Here is a 19,212-nt window from a genome sequence, read left to right as displayed (position 1 = left end):
ACTTCAATAAGTCACATGATCCATTTGCTAATCCTTGAATTTCCCCTGGGGATCAATAAAGTAAGTAAGTAAGTATCTATCTATCTATCTATCTATCTAATAGCATCATCTCACACATTTTATGGCTTTTCAATGCATAGGTCTTCAGGTGTTTGTGCATTATCCTATTAAAAATTAGTTCATCAGCAATTATAAAGGGAGTTAGCAACAATGGCCTGTGTTGCCTGTGGCTTGTGGTCTGGGTGATTTTCTTCACTTGAGGAACAATAGTCACACCTACCCTGGAGGGGAAAAGTATTTTCTGTTTGAGAAAACAGTGCCACCTGGTGGAGGCTACTGTCAGTCACCATACCTGAAATCCAAAACCTATAGGAAAACACACATGCAAATGCAAATAGAGCAAATCAATATAATTATTCATCCCTCTTTATTTCAAACAGGCAGAATGTGTCTACATTCACAGTAAATTGGCCACCAGGGTGGACCATCAGCTAGGCAACTAACAGAGCAACACAACGTTCTATATCACATGCCCTGCCAGCTGACGTTTACAAAAAAATGAAAAGGTAAAAGAAGACAGCAGTGAGCAAACACATAAGGACAGACACTGAGAAAGCTACTCATTTTGTGTTCTTACATTCACTTCAGGGTCCCTTTCTTCAAACATGATAAATACAGAAATGACAAAATGAATTCATTGCAAAAACTAGGCTATATATAAGCATGAAACAGTTAATTACACCCAGATACTGAATGCTAAACACTATAACAGAGCTGTTCGAGTATCCTAGCAAGAAGCAGCTGAAACATGAGATCATGAAATATACTGAAGAGTGGGACTTCTATTGCAAATCATTGAAAGCCAAGCTGAAAAAACTATGCAAAAATAAATTCACACAAAAATTCCCTTATACCAACCAAGTGTTTAAAAACAAAATAAACACCACTGAACCACACAAGCCATGTGCTTGAGTGATCATTATAATTGACCACTGAAGCACGATCAGTCTGCTGCCAGCAATGGTACCCACTACAACAACCATTTTGATCGGGATGGGGCATGAATTGTCTTGCAGCTATGGACTTGAAAGAAACAATCTGGGCAACATTAATTGTGGAGAGAAAGATAAGGGTGTTGATATGACTGAGAATGCTAGCAGAAAAGCTGACTCAATCCTGAGGTCATTTTTGATGTCGCTGGTAAGTCTAGGTACACCGCACCACATGCACCAATTGTTTCCTAGTGCTTCACATTGTATGATATGATGGGGCTTCAGTAGCCATCAGACGAGCAAATGTTTTAAGGATCAGATTTTTTGCCTCATAGATATAGTACTGCTGATATTGCTGTAACACTGCTTGCTCCAGGAGAGAGGGAGTGAAAGATCGAGGGCTTAAGGAGCCTATAGAGGAGTGAGGTAGTGAGGTACAGTGTAGGTCCATGATTCCCCAAACACGCCAGTAATCTTTTAAAATACAACAGCAATACATTGTGTACAGCTGTAGTGCCTTTAACATCTTGTTAAATAAATAATGCATTTTCTTTTAAGTTATATAAAAATACAACTGCTTGCAGTGAGGAGTGCCTGCGACCCTTTCTGTAGAGCTCGCTTAAAGCTTGTTGTGGCAGTTTTTGCTGGGGTTAGTGTAGCCAATCGGCACGGCAACAGTTGGGATGGTGGTAAGGAATCATGGCCTGGTAAGCGTTAGGGCTGAGGTAGGTCACCTGAAACGAACCGAGCTGAATTACAAAACCAGAGCGCTACTAGAAACGTAGCTGTAGCTCCCCTCTACCCTGTAATTGACCTTGAAGTCAAGCTTGTTCAACAGTTAATTTACCAACACAGCCCTTTAACAGCAGCAAAGGCAGTGTAAAGTAGAGAAGCAGGGATTGGCTCAGGACAGGACAGAGTAGATTTGGTAAACATAGACTAAAGTGTAGGCAGGTGATAGTGCTACTGGACTGGTAGAGAAATTATCTAGGCCGACACCTGAATTACTACACGTGTGTTAACAGACTCCTGGAGCAAACTACACTACTACCACTGTGCATCACTTCGCAAAATGTAACCAGTTGCATTAATATTGAAGTTTGTTTTACCAGATCCTCGATAGTGATCAAATGACACGAGTCAGTTACTCAGAAAAGAAAAGATCTGCAATTTGAGATGTGAGTTAAATGTAGGAGTGCAGCTTTAGTCATGACTGACATTTGGACTTCCAACTACAATAATTGTGGTATTATGGATAGATTGTGCATGCTTTCTGTGGCCTTAAACGCTATAGTCAGCTCTCTGACTGGGAGAGAGGAGAGTTGTTTGTAGAACAAGTAATTGCATGAAATTGTTCTAGTCGAAGGAACCACAAATCAAAACTTCCTGCAGATAGACAGTAAGGGGAGGGAGGAGAGTCAGGTTTGGTACTGGAAGGTTGGGTTAAGGGGGAAAGGCACATCCATTTTTTCTTCTTCCAGTTGGGGGGACGGAGGGAGCTTTACCATCCAGGGATTCAAAGTCCTTTGAAAAGAGCACATCAGAAGAGATTTCAGCACCCACATTTATGGAGAAAATATTCAAAATATATGAAAGCATGAAGGAATCCACTTCACAAAAGATGCACCACAATTGTTGCCATATAATGAATAAAGGGCCATCATGAATGTACAGGAATAACTGAATGGGGTTGAACTATTAGTAAAGCATTTTGTAGGGTAAAGTATAATTTCTGGATATGTAGATTGAAACATTTACCTTACAGAACCATATGATGATCTTACTGCATTTGAACTCTAAGCAGCCGCCTCTTTCCCTGAGGAAAACAAATAAAAAGCTATTAGTGAAATATACAATATAACAAAGACTTAAAATGTCAAATAACCTTTGAGAGGAAGATTTTCATGCAGTGTGTAAGTGTTTGTGTACACACACACACACACACACACACACAGACAGAAGAGTGAAATGAGACACACAGATGCCCGTCATGCTCTAGTGGTGATGGCGGTACAGCGTTATCCATGAGGTTATATGTGCACAGCCTCCACCAGCCAGAAAGGTGAATGAAGAAAGGGAAGTGAGGTCATGTCTATTTCCTCCTGTCGCCTCCCTTGCCATGCGTGTTAGTACATTGAGTCGAATTACCTGTTACCTGGACAAGCGGCTCCTCGTCATCATCGGGGGCAGGGATGACCCTGCCGGTCATGGAGGACACTCCCAGTACCTTGGGCTTCTTGTCAGATGTTGGAGCTCCTTCCAGGACAACCACAATGTACTCCCGTTTGGGCTCAGTTGGTGCTGGGGCCTCATCAACAGGGGCTGGAGCAACGGGCTCGGGTTCGGCCGGAACCGTGGTCACTTCTACCACCGCTGGACTTTCAGGTGCAACCTCGACAACACTTGCGACTTCCTCCACGACCGGACTTGCTGCGACCTCTTCAACCACGCTTGCGACAACAACCTCTTCCGCAGCAGGACTTGCTGCGACCTCTTCCACAACCACACTTGCGACGACTTCTTCCACGACCGGACTTTCTGCGACCACCTCCTGACTTGCAGGCGACTCTGCGCCATTCTCCACTACAGCCACTGGGGCCTCTTCCACAACCACTGGGGCAACGGGCTCTTCTGCGACCTCCGCGGCCGTAGCTTCTTCTGCTGCTGGGGCAGCTTGCGCCTCCTCTGCTGCGGGTACAGCAGGGGCTTCCTCTGCTACAGGGGAAGCTGGTGCCTCCTCCACCACCGCTGGGGCCTCTTCAGTCACTGACGCCTCCTCAACTGCAGGAGCAACAAGGGCTTCTTCAACCACTGCAGGAGCCTCCTCCACTGCTGGGGCAAGAGCGGCCTCCTCAACCACTTCTGGGGCAGCAGGGGCTTCAACTGCTGGGGCAGGAGCGGCCTCCTCAACCACTTCTGGGGCAGCAGGGGCTTCAACTGCTGGGGCAGGAGCGGCCTCCTCCTCCACTGCTGGAGCTGCTTCAGTCACTAGTGCCTCCTCGACCGCTGGGGCAGGAGCGGCCTCCTCAACCACTTCTGGGGCAGCAGGGGCTTCAACTGCTGGGGCAGGAGCGGCCTCTTCAACCACTTCTGGGGCAGCAGGGGCTTCAACTGCTGGGGCAGGAGCGGCCTCCTCCTCCACTGCTGGAGCTGCTTCAGTCACTAGCGCCTCCTCGACCGTTGGGGCAGGAGCGGCCTCCTCAACCACTTCTGGAGCAGCAGGGGCCTCCTCGACTGCTGGGGCTTCCTCAGCAGGAGCAGAAGGTGCCTCTTCAGCTGCTGCTGGGGCCTCAAGAGCAGCTGGCACCTCCTCCTTCACCTCCTCCACAAGGAGAGGCTCCTCTTCTGCAGGGATCACGGCCACTGGCTCCAGTATGGAGGCTGCAGCTATCTCCACAGGGGCCACAGCACTAAATACTGTGGAGAGCGCCTCTGACGCCGTCCCTGTAACACAGAACCAAGCAGCTTCCAATCACTCACTCAACACAGAATTAAAACAAGTACACCCATCCCTTACACCCAAAAAAACAATACATTTTTGACGATTACCTTCTCCTTACACATTTGATGTGTTCTCAAGGGGAATTGAAATGTATTTAACAGGATTGCCATGGAAACTCAAAATGGATGTGAAAGATGCCCTTCACCTAGGCCTATATAACAAAAAGTATAGGTATAATGTAGAGGGGTCATGTTTTGCTCACTGTACTGTGAAACCGTGCCATTTATTAAAATAATAATAATTTTAAAAAAAACCAAGTCTTCCTTGGGACCACTTTAGCCTTTCTTTGCTATCTGTAATGGAGTATGTGATTGAGAAATTGTGAACATGCAAGAAAGTTGGTTAGTAACCAACACTCATGTGTTGTGACATTTCAAAAATCAACTTGAATTGGGTAATAAAACATTCTCAAGCACACTCAGATGTCATAATGGTTGAAAGGTAGAAACAATGTCTAAATATTACGGCACTTCAAAACTATAAACACATTTAGTGCAACCTTAATTAATTTAGTGCCCAACAGAATGGACAAGTTCAAAGAAAAATAATAATAAAAGATAAGTGATGGGCGAAGTAAGTGAAGTAAGGAAGAGATAGTGATTGGGAAGGAACATATGTGGGTCAGGAAATGGTGAGGTTTACCTTAGGGTTGTTAAGGACTAAAGTGAAGGTACTACATACTGTACACTAGATGCTAGCATAAAAGCGAAATATGGAATCAGGTATGCACTAGGGAGAGGAAAATGAATTAAAAAGACAATGGAGGAGTAGAAATAACAGCCTGGATTTGAAATGGACCTGTGGTCCTGCATGTGACAGACAAAATACAAATGAACGTTCTTAAAACCCATGCAGATGTGTGACCCAGGCCTTCCTGCCAAATATCACAAAGAAATGCTCACACCAGAAAATAACATCTACAGAACGCTTCCAAAATCCTGTAAAAAAAAATCATAAAAAAATAAAAAAAAGTGTACTTTTGTGTAAGCGGCAGACTACTGGTGTTAATATATGATGACCACACTTTTGCGATTGTTAAAATAGGATTTTGCTTAATGTTTTAGTTGCAGGAGACACCTTGACCTTCAAAATTAAAAATGAAATGATGCTAAGGCCTTATTTGTTTTCATGGACAGCAGTGTTAGCAGAGGCAAACCCAATCAAGAGAAATTAAACACGAAGGATACGTTCTGAAGTTCTCAATACTTTTATTTAATGGCTTGAAATTCCCTTGTCCAGTCTTATTTGTTACACTACTGCTTGATCCAGTTAAATGAGCAGGTTGAATGGAGCACACAATAGTTAAACCTACTAGCTTTTCACATTAAAAACATCTAGAGTTCCTAGTATTTCCAAAACAGTAGAGAGTAATCAGAGATGTTGAATGTTGAATACCACAAGGTTACAGTACCACAGCCTGCACATGTTACTAGAAGTCGATGGAGTTAAGAACAGCCAATGCGGAGCTGCAGTATTAGACCTTCATTCACATTCCATTGGCGTGTGGCAACTCAGTGATATCTGGCAGAAGAGCACAAGTTGTTTCAAAATAAAACAAATAGAAAAGGGGAAAAAAACATCACTAAGGGTTCCCAAAGAAAGCATAATCAACTATTGGTGGTTACAATACACAAGTGAAGAAAAAGCAGATACTAAAGATAAAACAAAAACATATTTGAGTTATCTTGACAAGTTTTTGTGTTTTGGAGAGCGGCCTTGATCCTTGCAATAGACATAAGGCAAGTCACAGGTAAAAGGTCGTAGCTAGGTGAGAGCTTGTAAACAGAGTGTGGTTTAGTGGTGACCGGGACAAAAGAGAGGAGAGAAGGACAGTCAGAACAAAGAGAGTCAAGTTCGTTGTCTGTTTTGGTCACAAGGAAAACTGGTGCCATTTTAACCAAAAATACTGCATCAACAGAGTAGTATAGAGTGGCTTGTCTCGTGTTGATGACCTCATGGAAACATTGAAACACGGATGTGATTGGTATGTTCATTCCGACACCATCTCTGCTGGCAAGGGAATCCAGCTCTAGACATCTATGATGCAGACATCTGTAAAAGCCTTTCTTACTCTTCAAGTCCCTTCAAGGACTACATATAATATATTCACAACTGGCCATTACAGTGCCTGACCGTAGTCAACAAAACAAACAACCCAAAAATCAATACAACACACAGGGCATCTACACTGAGGACAGGAATTTAAGGTATAGCGGGCAGGAAAAAAAAAAATCTACTCTTGTTCACACAGGCATACATTCTGTTCTTGGAAACAAGCAACTTTCATCTCCCAATAAATATTACCTACACAACAGTGCTTATTGAAAACAAAGTGGTTTGATCTTGAAAACTGCTACCATTGATAGACAACTAATCTAGAGGTATTGAGTGGCTAGATTTACACCACACAGGTTGACAGCATTACTGCACGTGTGAACACAGAGGAAACTATAGTGTAGAGTATCCCTGACAGACAAGGTAGGTATGGTGGATTAGGTTGACTCCTCACCTTGGTGTTCGAACGGCAGTGTATGTGTGTGCATATATCTATTTCTGTCTGTGCGGCATAAGGTTGGGAAGTGGGTATGGGGAGAGCCTCTACCTGAAGTAGGTGTGTGAGTTCTGGAAGAAAGTGTGTAAGAGATGTAGTGTGTGTATGGGAGAGAGATTGAGTGTGTGTGTGTGTGTGTGTGTGTGTGTGTCTACCCTCAGGCTTAAGAGGCCTCTGACTCGGCTTCCTCAGAGCTGGGCGTACCGTTGGTCTCCTCTGCTGCTGGCTCCTCCATGGCCTCGGCCAGCGCAGCCTCCACAGTCTCCGGCGCCGCCACCGCCTCAGCCGCTGCCTCCACCTCCTGCGCCACCTTCTCCACCTCCTCCGCCACTGCAGCCACCTCCTCCGCCACCTCGGCAACCACCTCTGCGGCTTCGGCGACGACCTCCGCGGCCTCCGCAACAGCCTCGGCAACCGCCTCCACTGCGGTCTCTATGGGCCCAGCCTCCTCCTCGGCAGCAGCAGGCTCCGCGGCGACGACCTCCTCGGCCTCAGCGACAGCCTCGGCAACCGCCTCCACTGCGGACTCTGCGGGTCCAGCCTCCTCCTCAGCAGCAGGCTCTGCCTCAGCCTCGGGTTCAGCTCCGTCTTCTGCGGCGGCCGCCTCCTCTCCATTTTCTGCGGCGGCCACCTCCTCTCCGGCCTCGCCATCCTCCGTTGCTGCCTCCTCTCCTTCCTCACCTCCCTCCTCCTCACCTTCACCTAGTCAATCGAGAAGATCAGAAGCAAAGGGGAAAAGGACAGAGACAGAGAGGGCAAAAATCAGTATTTCATCCAGTGAATTAAGAAACACAAAGCACCACACACACACACACACACGCACACACACTCTCGTACTCGCTTACCTGGATGGCTCTAACATGACTAAGAGGTTTTTCATATAGTCTGTTCTGTTGGTGGATATCTCCTGCTCATGACTGCTTCGAGAGATGGTATGGACTAGCGGACAGCTGATGTGATCCGCTTCAGCATCCCAGCTCTGACTTGTACTCTTTGTTTTTATGTACATATGTCCTAACACTTACTTTGAGTTAATTTACTGACTTAGATGTCACCTAAAAAAAGCACAACATTGGAATACCTACCTTGACTAGGAACTCTTTAACAAGTCATTACTCATGGCGACTCTTACTCACACACACTTTTCTTACCAGCCATCTCCTGTGGAAAGAAAATTGCGAAGCCAAACCACCACAATCTCACACACCCCACAGCAAGCTGCATGCAAACCCAAGGAGGGGAGGGGGTAAGAGAGGAGTGAAGGAGGGCAAAGAAGATATGGATCAGAGAGAAGGGAAGGGAGGGAGGGAGATACAAAAAAGATGGCTGAGCTTACCATCTGTTCAAAGCTATCAGTGAGTCTGGAAAATCCAATGACACACAACCCAGGTGCTTCCTTGTGCGTGTTTGTTTAATAAGTTATCCTCTGACAAAAAGCTTTCTGCACATGCTTGGTTTTTAAAAATCAATGATGTAAACAAAAATCCATTCAATTTGGATTTCAGTGTCCAAGTCTTAAGTCAACGTAAAAAGTCAATAAATAAATCCAACACTATGTTCAGTCATGTAATTTTACTTGTAGAGCAGGACTCAATGAGACATTAGCAGTAGCAGTAGCAGGGGTGACTTTCATCCATACAGTCCTGACTCTTGACTATTGGGCCGAGGTTGTCTGCAGCCCAGTAAAAGTTAAACCGCTGGAAAGAGTCAAAACAGACACAGAGTTAGCAAAACTGTCAAGGAGCACTAGAAGCTTGTGTTTTCTGTTCTTGTTTTAGTTTGTTTTTTTTTTAAATAAAAAGAATAAAAATGAACATCATCTTTCAAACTTCTTTTAAACGTCACTTGAGGTTAGTCAAAGACAAAAAAGGCTCATCATTCACACATCCTGATTGTGTATGCTTAACACATCAGAGTGCTATCAAGCCATTAGCCATTTGACTGACTCTAGTGAGGTGTTATTGTCGTTATTATGTGTTTCTTGTTATGCTCTGAGGTAAGGCAGGAAGAGAGTTGAGAAGAGGAAGGAGAGATTGATAGGTTCAAAGAGCAGGTAATTGAACGGGGATAGTCCAATAGGATTTTAGTGTGGCGGGAAGTGTCGAGGGAAGGCAAACCCTGTTCTGATCAACAGGTTTTTTTGGAGTGGGATCAGACGTGGATAAATTGGATGTGGTATACATGCAGTTTGGGGTTTTAAAAAAATAAAAAAACAGTTCCAGACCACAGCAATGACTGACCACATTTTAAAGGTTGTTTATAAGGTCTAGTAGTCACTGGGAATCAAGAGTACTCTCCTCTTTAACATCCATGAAGTTTTCTAACATTTTTAAAATATTTAACACTTTTTAAGATAGTGATTCACTGGATTGGCCTATAATCTTTTCATATGCTGTAAAATATAGTAGGCAGTGTGTGGGGCATATTTCTATACCATATTGCAAAAACAGCCAATTTGCGCACCTCAAATATATTGTGCAAATCTAGATAGTACATCAAATAACTATAGCTACAAAAAGAAAATGGAACAGCAATCCAAATCTTAACGGTCCTTAATCACAAAATAACACATTTCTTACAAATAGGCTACTTCTGTGTTACAGGTTTAAGGGATGAATCATTACTTTCTAGAGTGGTTATGATCTCTTGATGGTCAGAACAGGGTAACCACTATTCTCAAGTGTGTGAAACAGAAAGAGGTGTTCAAAGGTGATCAGCCAGAGAGACTTCAGAATCTCCAAAATGGGGACCATTTCATAGTTAAGAGTGACCACTTACAGAGCTTTAACTGGCAAGAACCAACTAATAACTACATTTTTTGTTCCTACATAACCCCTTCCAATGAAACATAGCATGTCCATATGGTGTTGTTTTTTTTTAACTCTATGAAATTGACTGAGAATTATGTACAACAATGAATGAATCAATCCAGACTACTTGCAGTGTGGAGTTGATTTGATATGGTCAAGCCAAAGGCTCATTTATATTTCATTACCCTTATCCATTACCGTTTTTAATGTTATGGAAAGCAGAAGACATTACTATTCTGATACATCAACTTGTGGGTGACTCGTCTTCTCCTGTTCTTAAGAATCTGTTTCATGTTTAAAAATGTACTACTCTAGTATTAGAACATGCCGTTGTGTGGCATACTGTTGTCTATATGTGTTTTAGAAGCGTCAAAGGTGACCACAGCTACACAGGCAAGTGGTGTCCAGAGAAAGTATAGGGGGAAATTGGCACATTCCTAGACCCCCCCCCCCCCCCCACACACACACACACACGCTATTTAAGGCATAGAGGTGTAGAAATTCCATCCAAGCCATTTTAAGGCCACCAGGGAATTTCTCATCAAATATGTTTCCAAACACTAGCTGCGAGGTGTTTAATCAATGCCCTGAGAGCGTCTATGTTAGTTTTCAGATAGCTAAGAGGCAGAACGACTTCACTGCCTCCAGGTGGACAAATTGCTCTTAAAATCAAAGGGCCCCATTTTGAAGATCTGAATGTCTCTATTACTCTTGGAAAGTGTCTTTTTGTAAGTGAAGTTATACATAAAAACCCTTGAGAGCAACACATCCCAAAAGATGTTAAAGTGTCTGACTAGTGAATGAGTACTTATTAAAGAATCAAATCCATGCAGTTCATCCTCACAACCCACATATCATACTCAATGACAGTGTGTTTAATGGAAGTGGTTAGAATAAAATCATTAAAATCTTTAGGTTCACAAAGGGACTCACCCTCTTCATCATCATCCCTGCCTATGAAGAGAGAAACAGGGAATGTTTCACTAAAGGGTAAACTTCAGAAAAACAACCTCCAATAGCTTTACTGGATGGCCATGCAAGGAACCTGCACTAAATGAAAACCTTCATGCAAGTCAATATAAGTGACATACACATGGTGAGTTTTTCTGTGTGTGTGTGTGTGTGTGTGTGTGTGTGTGTGTGTGTGTGTGTGTGTGTGTGTGTGTGTGTGTATGCTTGCGTGTGTGTCTGTACAGTAGCTGTAACTGGCTTGGACACGCTTGTTTTTCCTGCATCGGAAGTGGTCTTGGCAGTGGCTGGTACGGAACCATCCGGGTGTGACATGCCTGGTGGTGACAGCTGACTGGCCTAAGCTCCACTGACCAAGAGAGATTACATCACCAACAAAGAGGGAAGGGGTGCCCGGTATGCAGGGCAGGCTTCATTGGCCGAGAATCATTAGGAGATTCTAAATGGTCTGTGGTCTCTATAAAAGGACCAAGCTCTTAAATTCTGCTCAGTGGGCAGGAGGAGTGGACACACCTGCTGGTGAGCTGCCCCACACTACTGCTAAAAACAGATGGTCAGAGCCAAGATGGCTGTGTGTGTGGTTATAAGTGTGTGTGTGTGTGTGTCGCCCTCTCTGTATTTCATAAGAAATAAGTTGAAAAATATTCTAGTTAGCCTGCTGAGACTGCACTAAGTAATAATGTAAACAGAATGGACAGAAGATAAAAACCGGATGGATGTAGGGTTTCATAAATAAGGTGGATAAAGTGACCTGAATCATCTCCTGCTGTGCTACAAAAAAGATAAAGCTAAAGCAGGAAGCTCAGCAGGGAAGCTCTGAGCCTTTGGAACAAAGAAAACACGCACACAAAACCTCTTATGTGTGCACAGGGTGAAGGAGAAAGTGTGTGTGAATATGCAGTGTGTGAGCAGGTTGGACCCCAAACATGTCCTGTGTAATCATGACCACACACACATTTTGCCTGGCTCTGCGAGCATGAGTCAACACTTGTGTATAACATGAGCTATGAGAGGTCATGGACCGCGACCTAAGGTCAGGGATTGGGACGAGTTTGAAACATACTGTATATACAGATACCTGTAAGTACAGGATTATCAGGCATGTCAAACCCCACATAGCTAACCAGTCCGTGCCCTGGGTGTCCCGACCTAACCACAGAGGAATCAGATGATGTGCTAGTCAGCTTAGCATGGCGAGCTAACTGGTAGCAGGTGACCTGACAGAAAAGTAGCGATGAGCCATCCAATAAAGCATATAGGGGGAGCAACCGGATGATGGCCTCTTCTTAAACCATTACAGTCTTTAAGGTGCTTGACTAAGGTGTGGCCAGGTTAATATGGTCATGAAAAAAAAAACCACAGGGCTCAAAGAAATCTGGAAAGGACTTACTCTTGGGTGGCCATGGTTTAGGCTTCCATTCGGTCTTGGGTCGCTCGTTAATGTCAGCGATACGGTCATTAAACCTGTCGTGGTCTGAGGTCACGGTTTGGTAAGTCTATGGAAGGATGAAAAACGGTAACCTTTAGGCCTAGTGCATTCACAAGTATTTTGAAACTGAAGACACTTGATCCTGATCATTAAGGTTATTTAATATGTTTAATAGAGGAACAGAGAAGGAAAAAGTAAATAAAACGTTAAGTAGTAGTGTCACTTACGTAGGCGAGGGACGCAGCCAGCGCGCCACCGCAGAGCAAAGCATAAACAATGTTCTCGCCGGAGCCACCAGGGACTGATGACATGGTCCTTCGAGGGACTGAGAGAGAGAGGACAAGAAACAGATCAGAGAGCAATCAATCTCAGTGGTGACAGAGCATGAAAAAGAAAAAAAAAAAAAAAAGAAAAAAAACAGTGGAGAGAGTCAGATGGTTATCAACATAAACTAATAAACTTTGAGAAGTGCCAGCACAGCTGTTATCACCTTCTAAAAAGCCAGTGCTGAGTAGGAGGAGGATTGCTAAAGCGGTTAAACATTAGCATTATGTGCAGCAACGACAGCTACAAACACATAATGCATACATTACAGAGAGTGTTATAATAAAACTATGACGACTGTACCATTAAAGTAAATGCTATGAGGAGGAATCACCGACTTCTGTATTGACCAACTTCAGGGTTTAGGCCCAGGGCAAATAAAAGGGTATCTAGGGCAAGTTAATTGGCCAGCCATTGGCCTGATGTAATGTTATACACAACTTTCATTTTGTGTACCAATTCAATATATCGATCATCTGCCGTTTATGCACTTTGAATCAATTGTTTGGAATGAACAGTGTTATAGAAAAGTGATATTTTTACAGATAAAAACATACAAGGGGCCACTAAAAATCTGATCTACTGACCCGAAGGGCCAAGTGTGTGTGTGTGTGGGGGGATGGGAGTGTTACGATGGACACTGTGGGATCCTTAAGCTTGTCAGATTGTAAATAATTACCACCAGTTAACAAGAATCACAATTGGATTAACCCTTCTCGTTCCCTTCTTACGCAGACCACTCTAAAATAACCCCTCCTCTACTGCCAGAGCCCCTGCTGGCTTTAAAAAGATTGCCAATGGAATCAAACAAGTGGCAAAACAAAGCAGGTTACTGATCCAGAATGGACAATGACCTATAGGGAAGCATCTGAGAGGCTTTCACCCCTGCAGGGGATACTGGATCTAGCCTGATTGGATTCCTGGAGATGGGTTTAGGTATCCAGAAATATGCCTGTCAGAGCTTGTCTTGTTTGGTCTTGTTTCCATAAAGCCATCCCAATTAAACTCTGAAGAGGGAACTCAGGCACACAAAACTATAACTAAGAAGAATAGAAGATTTATAATACCTTACAAATGAGATGCGTACATTAAGTTAGAAACAGTATAAGTATATTATTGATCCCGTGAGGGAAATTTGGTCTCTGCATTTATCCCAATCCGTGAATTAGTGAAACACACTGCGCACACACAGTGAACACACCGATTTTTTTTTTTTTTTTTTTTGGGGGGTGCAGTCAGTGTTTGTACCGTATCAGTGTTTGCTTATTACATGTTTCATATACGTGTTTCAACACTGCATTTCCGTTGTTGCTTTTACCTTAGAGAAAGCCTATGCATGCCAGAATGTATCCACCAGCCTGCCTGCCTGCCTGCAGCCTACTTCCAAAACTCCAAAGCTGCTTGCTGTCAGATTCGGTTCCGAGGACACAAGTTGCCTATTGTGTATCAACCACACTCAATAACAGTTTATGTGATGTGTTAATCACTTAAATTCCCAACAATTTGACAACAGCTAGTTCTGGAGTAGGCTATTCAACTAGCCCGCTTGCTTGCGAGATTTAGGCTGCGCAGTCGGCACCCGCTTCCTTATTTGGGTTTTGGGTTGCCAGGTTTTAGCCTATGACAAAACGGTTGGAATTGAAAGTAAGTGATATTTCACTCGTGTATGATCGTGTATGTGTAGGGTGTAGTTCATACACAATCTGGCAACCTGAGAGATGTCAGACTAACAGAAAAATTAATGGATCAATGATTTTAAAATGAAGTTTGATTGCCATGCAAATTACGGGAGTTTTCCGGGAGAAATAACAAAACGGGAGGGTGCTGGGAGATGACCTTTAAATACGGGAGAACCCCGGAAAAACGGGAGTGTTGACAGTTATGGGTTAGGTGCCTTGCTCAAGGGCACTTCAGCCGTGGCCTACAGGTCGGGTTTCGAACCGGCAACCCTCCGGTTACAAGTCTGAAGCGCTAACCAGTAGGCCACGGCTGCCCTAATGTCATCCCCTTTTTTACAAAAAAAATTATAGTTTTGCCATTGTCTTCATTTACTGTACTACATTGGTCTGATTTGCTGCAATGGTGTCAATCACACCACCTAAACTTTCACATGTGAACATGTAAAACAGACAACATGCACACAGGATCCATGTTTAGAAACAGTCCCCTTAACTCTCTGGCAGAAGCCATCATCATTACGTCAGTGGCGTGGCGCGTCGCTTGGGCCAAATGTCGTGTTTACTCCGTCCCTTGGCTGAGTGACAATAGCTTCCTCTTGCCAGATAGAGGGATTGTTCTTACAAGCCTGCCATTCATCCAACTACTAGTGAGAATGTACAGGGATAGTTCATAATGTGGTGCAGACATTCTCAAGTGTTTATTACACAATGTACAGGCATTAGTATACTAGCATAGGTATACTGCCCAACAATAACCTCTTACTCAGTGACAATGGCCCTAAAATATACTCTGAATTTGGACAGACCTTTTAAATATCCCACTATGAATATAATAATTTAGAGAAACCCAGATAAAGACAACAGCTATCTACTATGAGTAACAGTCAGTTATCAGTAAAGCATCAGCTTTCTCCCACATTCTCACAAAGTTAATCCTGTCACACAGGACCCGCAGCGGTTAAATGGGTTGTAGACTCTAGAGTGTTATTTATACCAGCTAATCTGCTAATCTGTCTCAGGAGTCAAAGGGTAGCTACTTGGAAGTAAGACAGAGGGACCTAGAGAGAACAACTTTCTCAGGATGGCAGAGGGATGCTGGGACACAGGGATGACTGGGAACATACTGCATTTGCACGTGTGTACAAGAAGGCAACTGGACAGGAGGTGTGTGTGTGTGTGTGTGTGTGTCCAAATTGGTCTTAGGGAAGACAAAGCCTGTGGCGAGGTCAGAATTATCGTGACCTTCTGCCAGTAGTCCAGTCACCCTAAAAGTCCAGTAAGGTGGCATTGGTCACGCATGCAGAGTCCAATCAGCTGATTTAATAGTGCAGCTGCCTGGGACCATTCTGGCCTTGACCTGGTACATCTCTGTGTGCAAACACGAGGCCAGTACACTACTGCAATGGCGCATCCTGGCTAATGTCTATCCTACGGTCACAAACGAAATTGCAATTTTGTGGATACGTTCTGACGCTTACGTTCTGCATAAGCCTGCAGTTCTGAAGTACAATGCAGTTTCATGTCCAGTTGCACTGCAATTTTCTCGTGTCCGAAACTTTGCATTCCTGCATAATGAACTGCAAGTGATTCCTCATAAACTGGAGCGTTGACAAAAAAAAAAAAATCTGCAGCTATTGTTTTGTGAAGGTTTATTACTAAGCAAACGGATAAGGGAGCTCTAGAACAGCAGAAAGTACATGTACCTTTTCTAGGTATTGGCTAAAAGGACATATTTCAGCCTGATGTCTAAAGACTAAAGCTTCTAATGTTGTACACCCATAGTGACACTACCACACTAATGTTTTCCATCAGTGTGTATGTCAAGTGTTTCCCTACCACACGTTTCTTCAGATTCTGCAACCGTTCGAGTCATGTTCTCAACCCCGTTTAGGCTACAGCAGTGTCACTGGGGATAACGATTGTAATCCGCGTTTAGAACGACAGAGCTGTAAAGCTTGAGAGTGGCTTTCAATTATTCAGCCATTTTCTAGTTTTGCTAACTCATGAGCGAGGCACATGCACGCGCGCAAAGTTCATGAGGGTTGGCTACGGACACTCTCCATGTCGTGCGTGGCTTGCGCACCGGCAGCCTATACATTGAGCTAGACGTCACACGGATATACCACGTGAGCCTATATGCACGAACCATATTTTCCTGGCACCCTTGATCTAATGAAGGTCACATATCATAAGTATTTAAAAGTGAATCTTCTCAAAACTCCCGCAATCCAAAATAATGTAATAGCGTGTTTCATAAGACAATCCCAACTGGGTCATTTCACAAATTTGTGTAAAATATAACGCATCGAAGTTTGTCTTTGCTACATTGTAGCAGACCTAGCAAGGAGAAAAACAGACATGCATTGTTACTTGGTCATACATTTGGATCTCCTATGTTACAGGCTGGTCAAGAATATCCATCACTAGATAATAACTATATGAATATCCATCAACTACTGAAATTGTGGATATCCGGCAATCAGCTCCCACTTGTTTAACAGTTGTAGGCTATGCCACGTTTTGTCGAAATTGTTGCGCAATATTTTCAGGTTGTCGGTTTTAAATAAAATAAATAATCCACTGCAGCATCACGAAAAAATCTCTCCTGACCTTCATCTCCCCTTAACGCCAAACGGGTGCCATCTTTCCAAAATAGCTTTGCTCAGACGCCTATGGTACAATGTCGATGGTTCAAATTCAAAAAGTACATCGTGTCCCTTCAAGGTTTTAACCAAGCATGCCTCACTCGGCATTCTCCAATTAAAGAAAGGGGTTGGGTCTTTTCAATTCATTTCACAATACTAAATGACAACTTCAGAATCGTAAACATTCCTCTGAAGCATGATAAAACTGATACCACTAACCAAGCATTTTCTACAAACTTACCATTTCTGTTAAGGTGAGAGAAGGGGGATTTTGTGAGTAAATGCCGAGCCAGAGGCCCAGATCTCTGCAAAGCTGCCCGACACAGAGACATGGCCGTGCGATATCCAGCAGCAACGGGAATGCGGCGTGAATGTGCGCTGCGAGCTCTGGTTGACCTGTCGAGAGAGTGGCGTGGTGGTGGTGGATGGATGAGAGGGAGGGGATGAGCAGAGGAAGTCCTTAGTAAAAGCTCCACTCTAGAAGCGTGTTGCTTTATGACGTACGCTCAAGACTTCCTTCCTTGACGTCACAGAGCGACTGCTTTTAATAATAATGTTCACTTAAAGTAAACAAAGACGGATGCCTAGGACGCAGTCTTTATCCCAATAGGCCTACAGCCCATTTGTTTACCACTTAAATTCTCTAAAAACGCTCACACGCTCTTGTGTTGGCTCAACTATGCAGGTTATCATGTGGACTAGGCTATAAATTGATATTGAAATTTTAGTATTTTATTTGAATGCCCTAATGGATTATAACCATAATATAGGCTATCTGTGAATCTATCCTCTGCTCCCAGATCATCAGTCTCCCCCCCTAACAAGTTCTTTCCCCACTAAAAACCAGCCTCAAAACCAGAGACCACAGACCACTCTTAAAATCTCTGTTGCTGCTCTCTCTAGTCTCCCATCCTATAGCCCTAGCCCAGACACCCCCCCCCCCCCACACACACACACACACACACACCTTTTAATGGACTACTGCAATAACAACTATAGTACAACAATTAAATTAATCTTATCGCAAAAATATTTTTAAGTAATGGTCACCATAAGTGCTACTGAGTCCTACCAGGATTGTTGCAGCCCAAAAGGACAGGAACAATTGCAGTGATTTTGAGTTAAAAAATCAATCTCAAGTAATGTATGAATTCCATGTCCAGTGGCAGACTCAGGGTCTGGAAGGCAAGGGCAAAAGATGAAACAATTAAAAGGGCACATACACTTTCTTGAACACTGCAAGATATGTTTAATTTTTTTTTAAATAATATTCATGTAAAACATTGAAAAATAAAAACAAGTACAGTGCAGATAAGATTGGTGCTACCACTAGATTGTCATCATTGGACAAACTTTTGCGAAAAAACTTTCCTGCAGGGCATGTGGCAAGAAAGGCTGTAGGCAGGCACCGCATCTTATTTCACTTTGAGGGGCATTTCACTGTGTTTTTATCACTTTGAGTAACAGCTAAGAGGGCATTTCATAATACATCTCCTCCACTAGGGGCAATCCAGAATGGGAGTTAATGTCATCATAGCACTCTTTTTTCATTGGAAGGGGGGCACATGAAATGTATATGCACTGCATCTGTTTTCTCCCCTACGACATTCATTAATACACATTATCGAATTTAGTTGCACTAGGGGCACATCATAGGGGACACTGAAACATTTCTCTCATTATGGATGCCAGCCAATAGGACACTTTCTCTATATTTCACTACTAAAGTGGGCATTTTAGGTAATATAGTGCATTTTCCAGTAGCTACTCAAAGCGCTTCACACTAACACAAAGACTTCTTACTTCTGTAAGAAGTCCATGGGCAATGGTGACTCTCTGCATTGAACAACACACACTTTATCAACATTTGTTCAACCACGGAGGCACTGAGTCCACCAGTGCATGTCTATGAGTTTTAGCGTAAATATTGCCCCGCAATATCAGAAATTTGGGAAAGTGTTGAAATTCAGTGAATTTGTAAAACTGCAAGATCACAAAACAGGAGGAACTGTACACTGCTGTTTTATCAAATAACATGCAATGTAACTTATGAACAGTCTGCTCAACAAACCATAAATAGAGCCTATAGTAAACGGTTCAACTGTTAGTTTCAGTTGTTGAAGGGGAAACAAAGGTAGCTCACACAGTCCAAAGTTCTAATGTTGGCGTTAACCATACAAAACTACATGTTAATGTATAGCGTACTATGCATAGCTACTCCTTAACAGCTACCACCACTGTATTTTGCCATTTAAAACAAATGCATTGCAATGTTGTTTGTGTGGGTTACCAACTGCAAGCTTAGAGCTTC

The 19,212-nt window shown here is 43.3% G+C and overlaps 1 protein-coding gene across 4 annotated transcripts; it reads right to left on the bottom strand.

Annotated features, from left to right (window-relative positions):
• Positions 1–410: 410 nt before the first annotated feature.
• mgarpa (mitochondria localized glutamic acid rich protein a) lies at positions 411–17,335 on the bottom strand. Of its 4 annotated transcripts, none has more exons than XM_076292093.1 (8): positions 17,143–17,335; positions 12,481–12,578; positions 12,215–12,320; positions 10,789–10,809; positions 7,250–7,747; positions 3,141–4,436; positions 2,751–2,808; positions 411–2,516 (listed from the first exon to the last, which is right to left on the bottom strand). In XM_076292093.1, the coding sequence occupies exons 1-7, from the start codon at positions 17,231–17,233 to the stop codon at positions 2,789–2,791; spliced, it is 2,130 nt and encodes a 709-aa protein (XP_076148208.1). In that variant the 5' UTR covers positions 17,234–17,335; the 3' UTR covers positions 411–2,516; positions 2,751–2,788. The 4 variants fall into 4 exon arrangements, with proteins under 4 accessions (XP_076148208.1, XP_076148206.1, XP_076148209.1 ...); XM_076292091.1 differs by having other exon boundaries at positions 3,148–4,436; XM_076292094.1 differs by lacking the exon at positions 10,789–10,809 and having other exon boundaries at positions 3,148–4,436.
• Positions 17,336–19,212: the final 1,877 nt, after the last annotated feature.

Source organism: Alosa pseudoharengus, unplaced genomic scaffold (genome assembly GCF_046254945.1).
Source record: "Alosa pseudoharengus isolate Yale_2024_CS ecotype anadromous, Long Island Sound unplaced genomic scaffold, YU_APseudo_1.1 YU_APseudo_1.1_scf_19, whole genome shotgun sequence".
Classification (NCBI taxonomy): domain Eukaryota; kingdom Metazoa; phylum Chordata; class Actinopteri; order Clupeiformes; family Clupeidae; genus Alosa; species Alosa pseudoharengus.
This window is presented reverse-complemented; position numbering and strand designations above follow the sequence as displayed.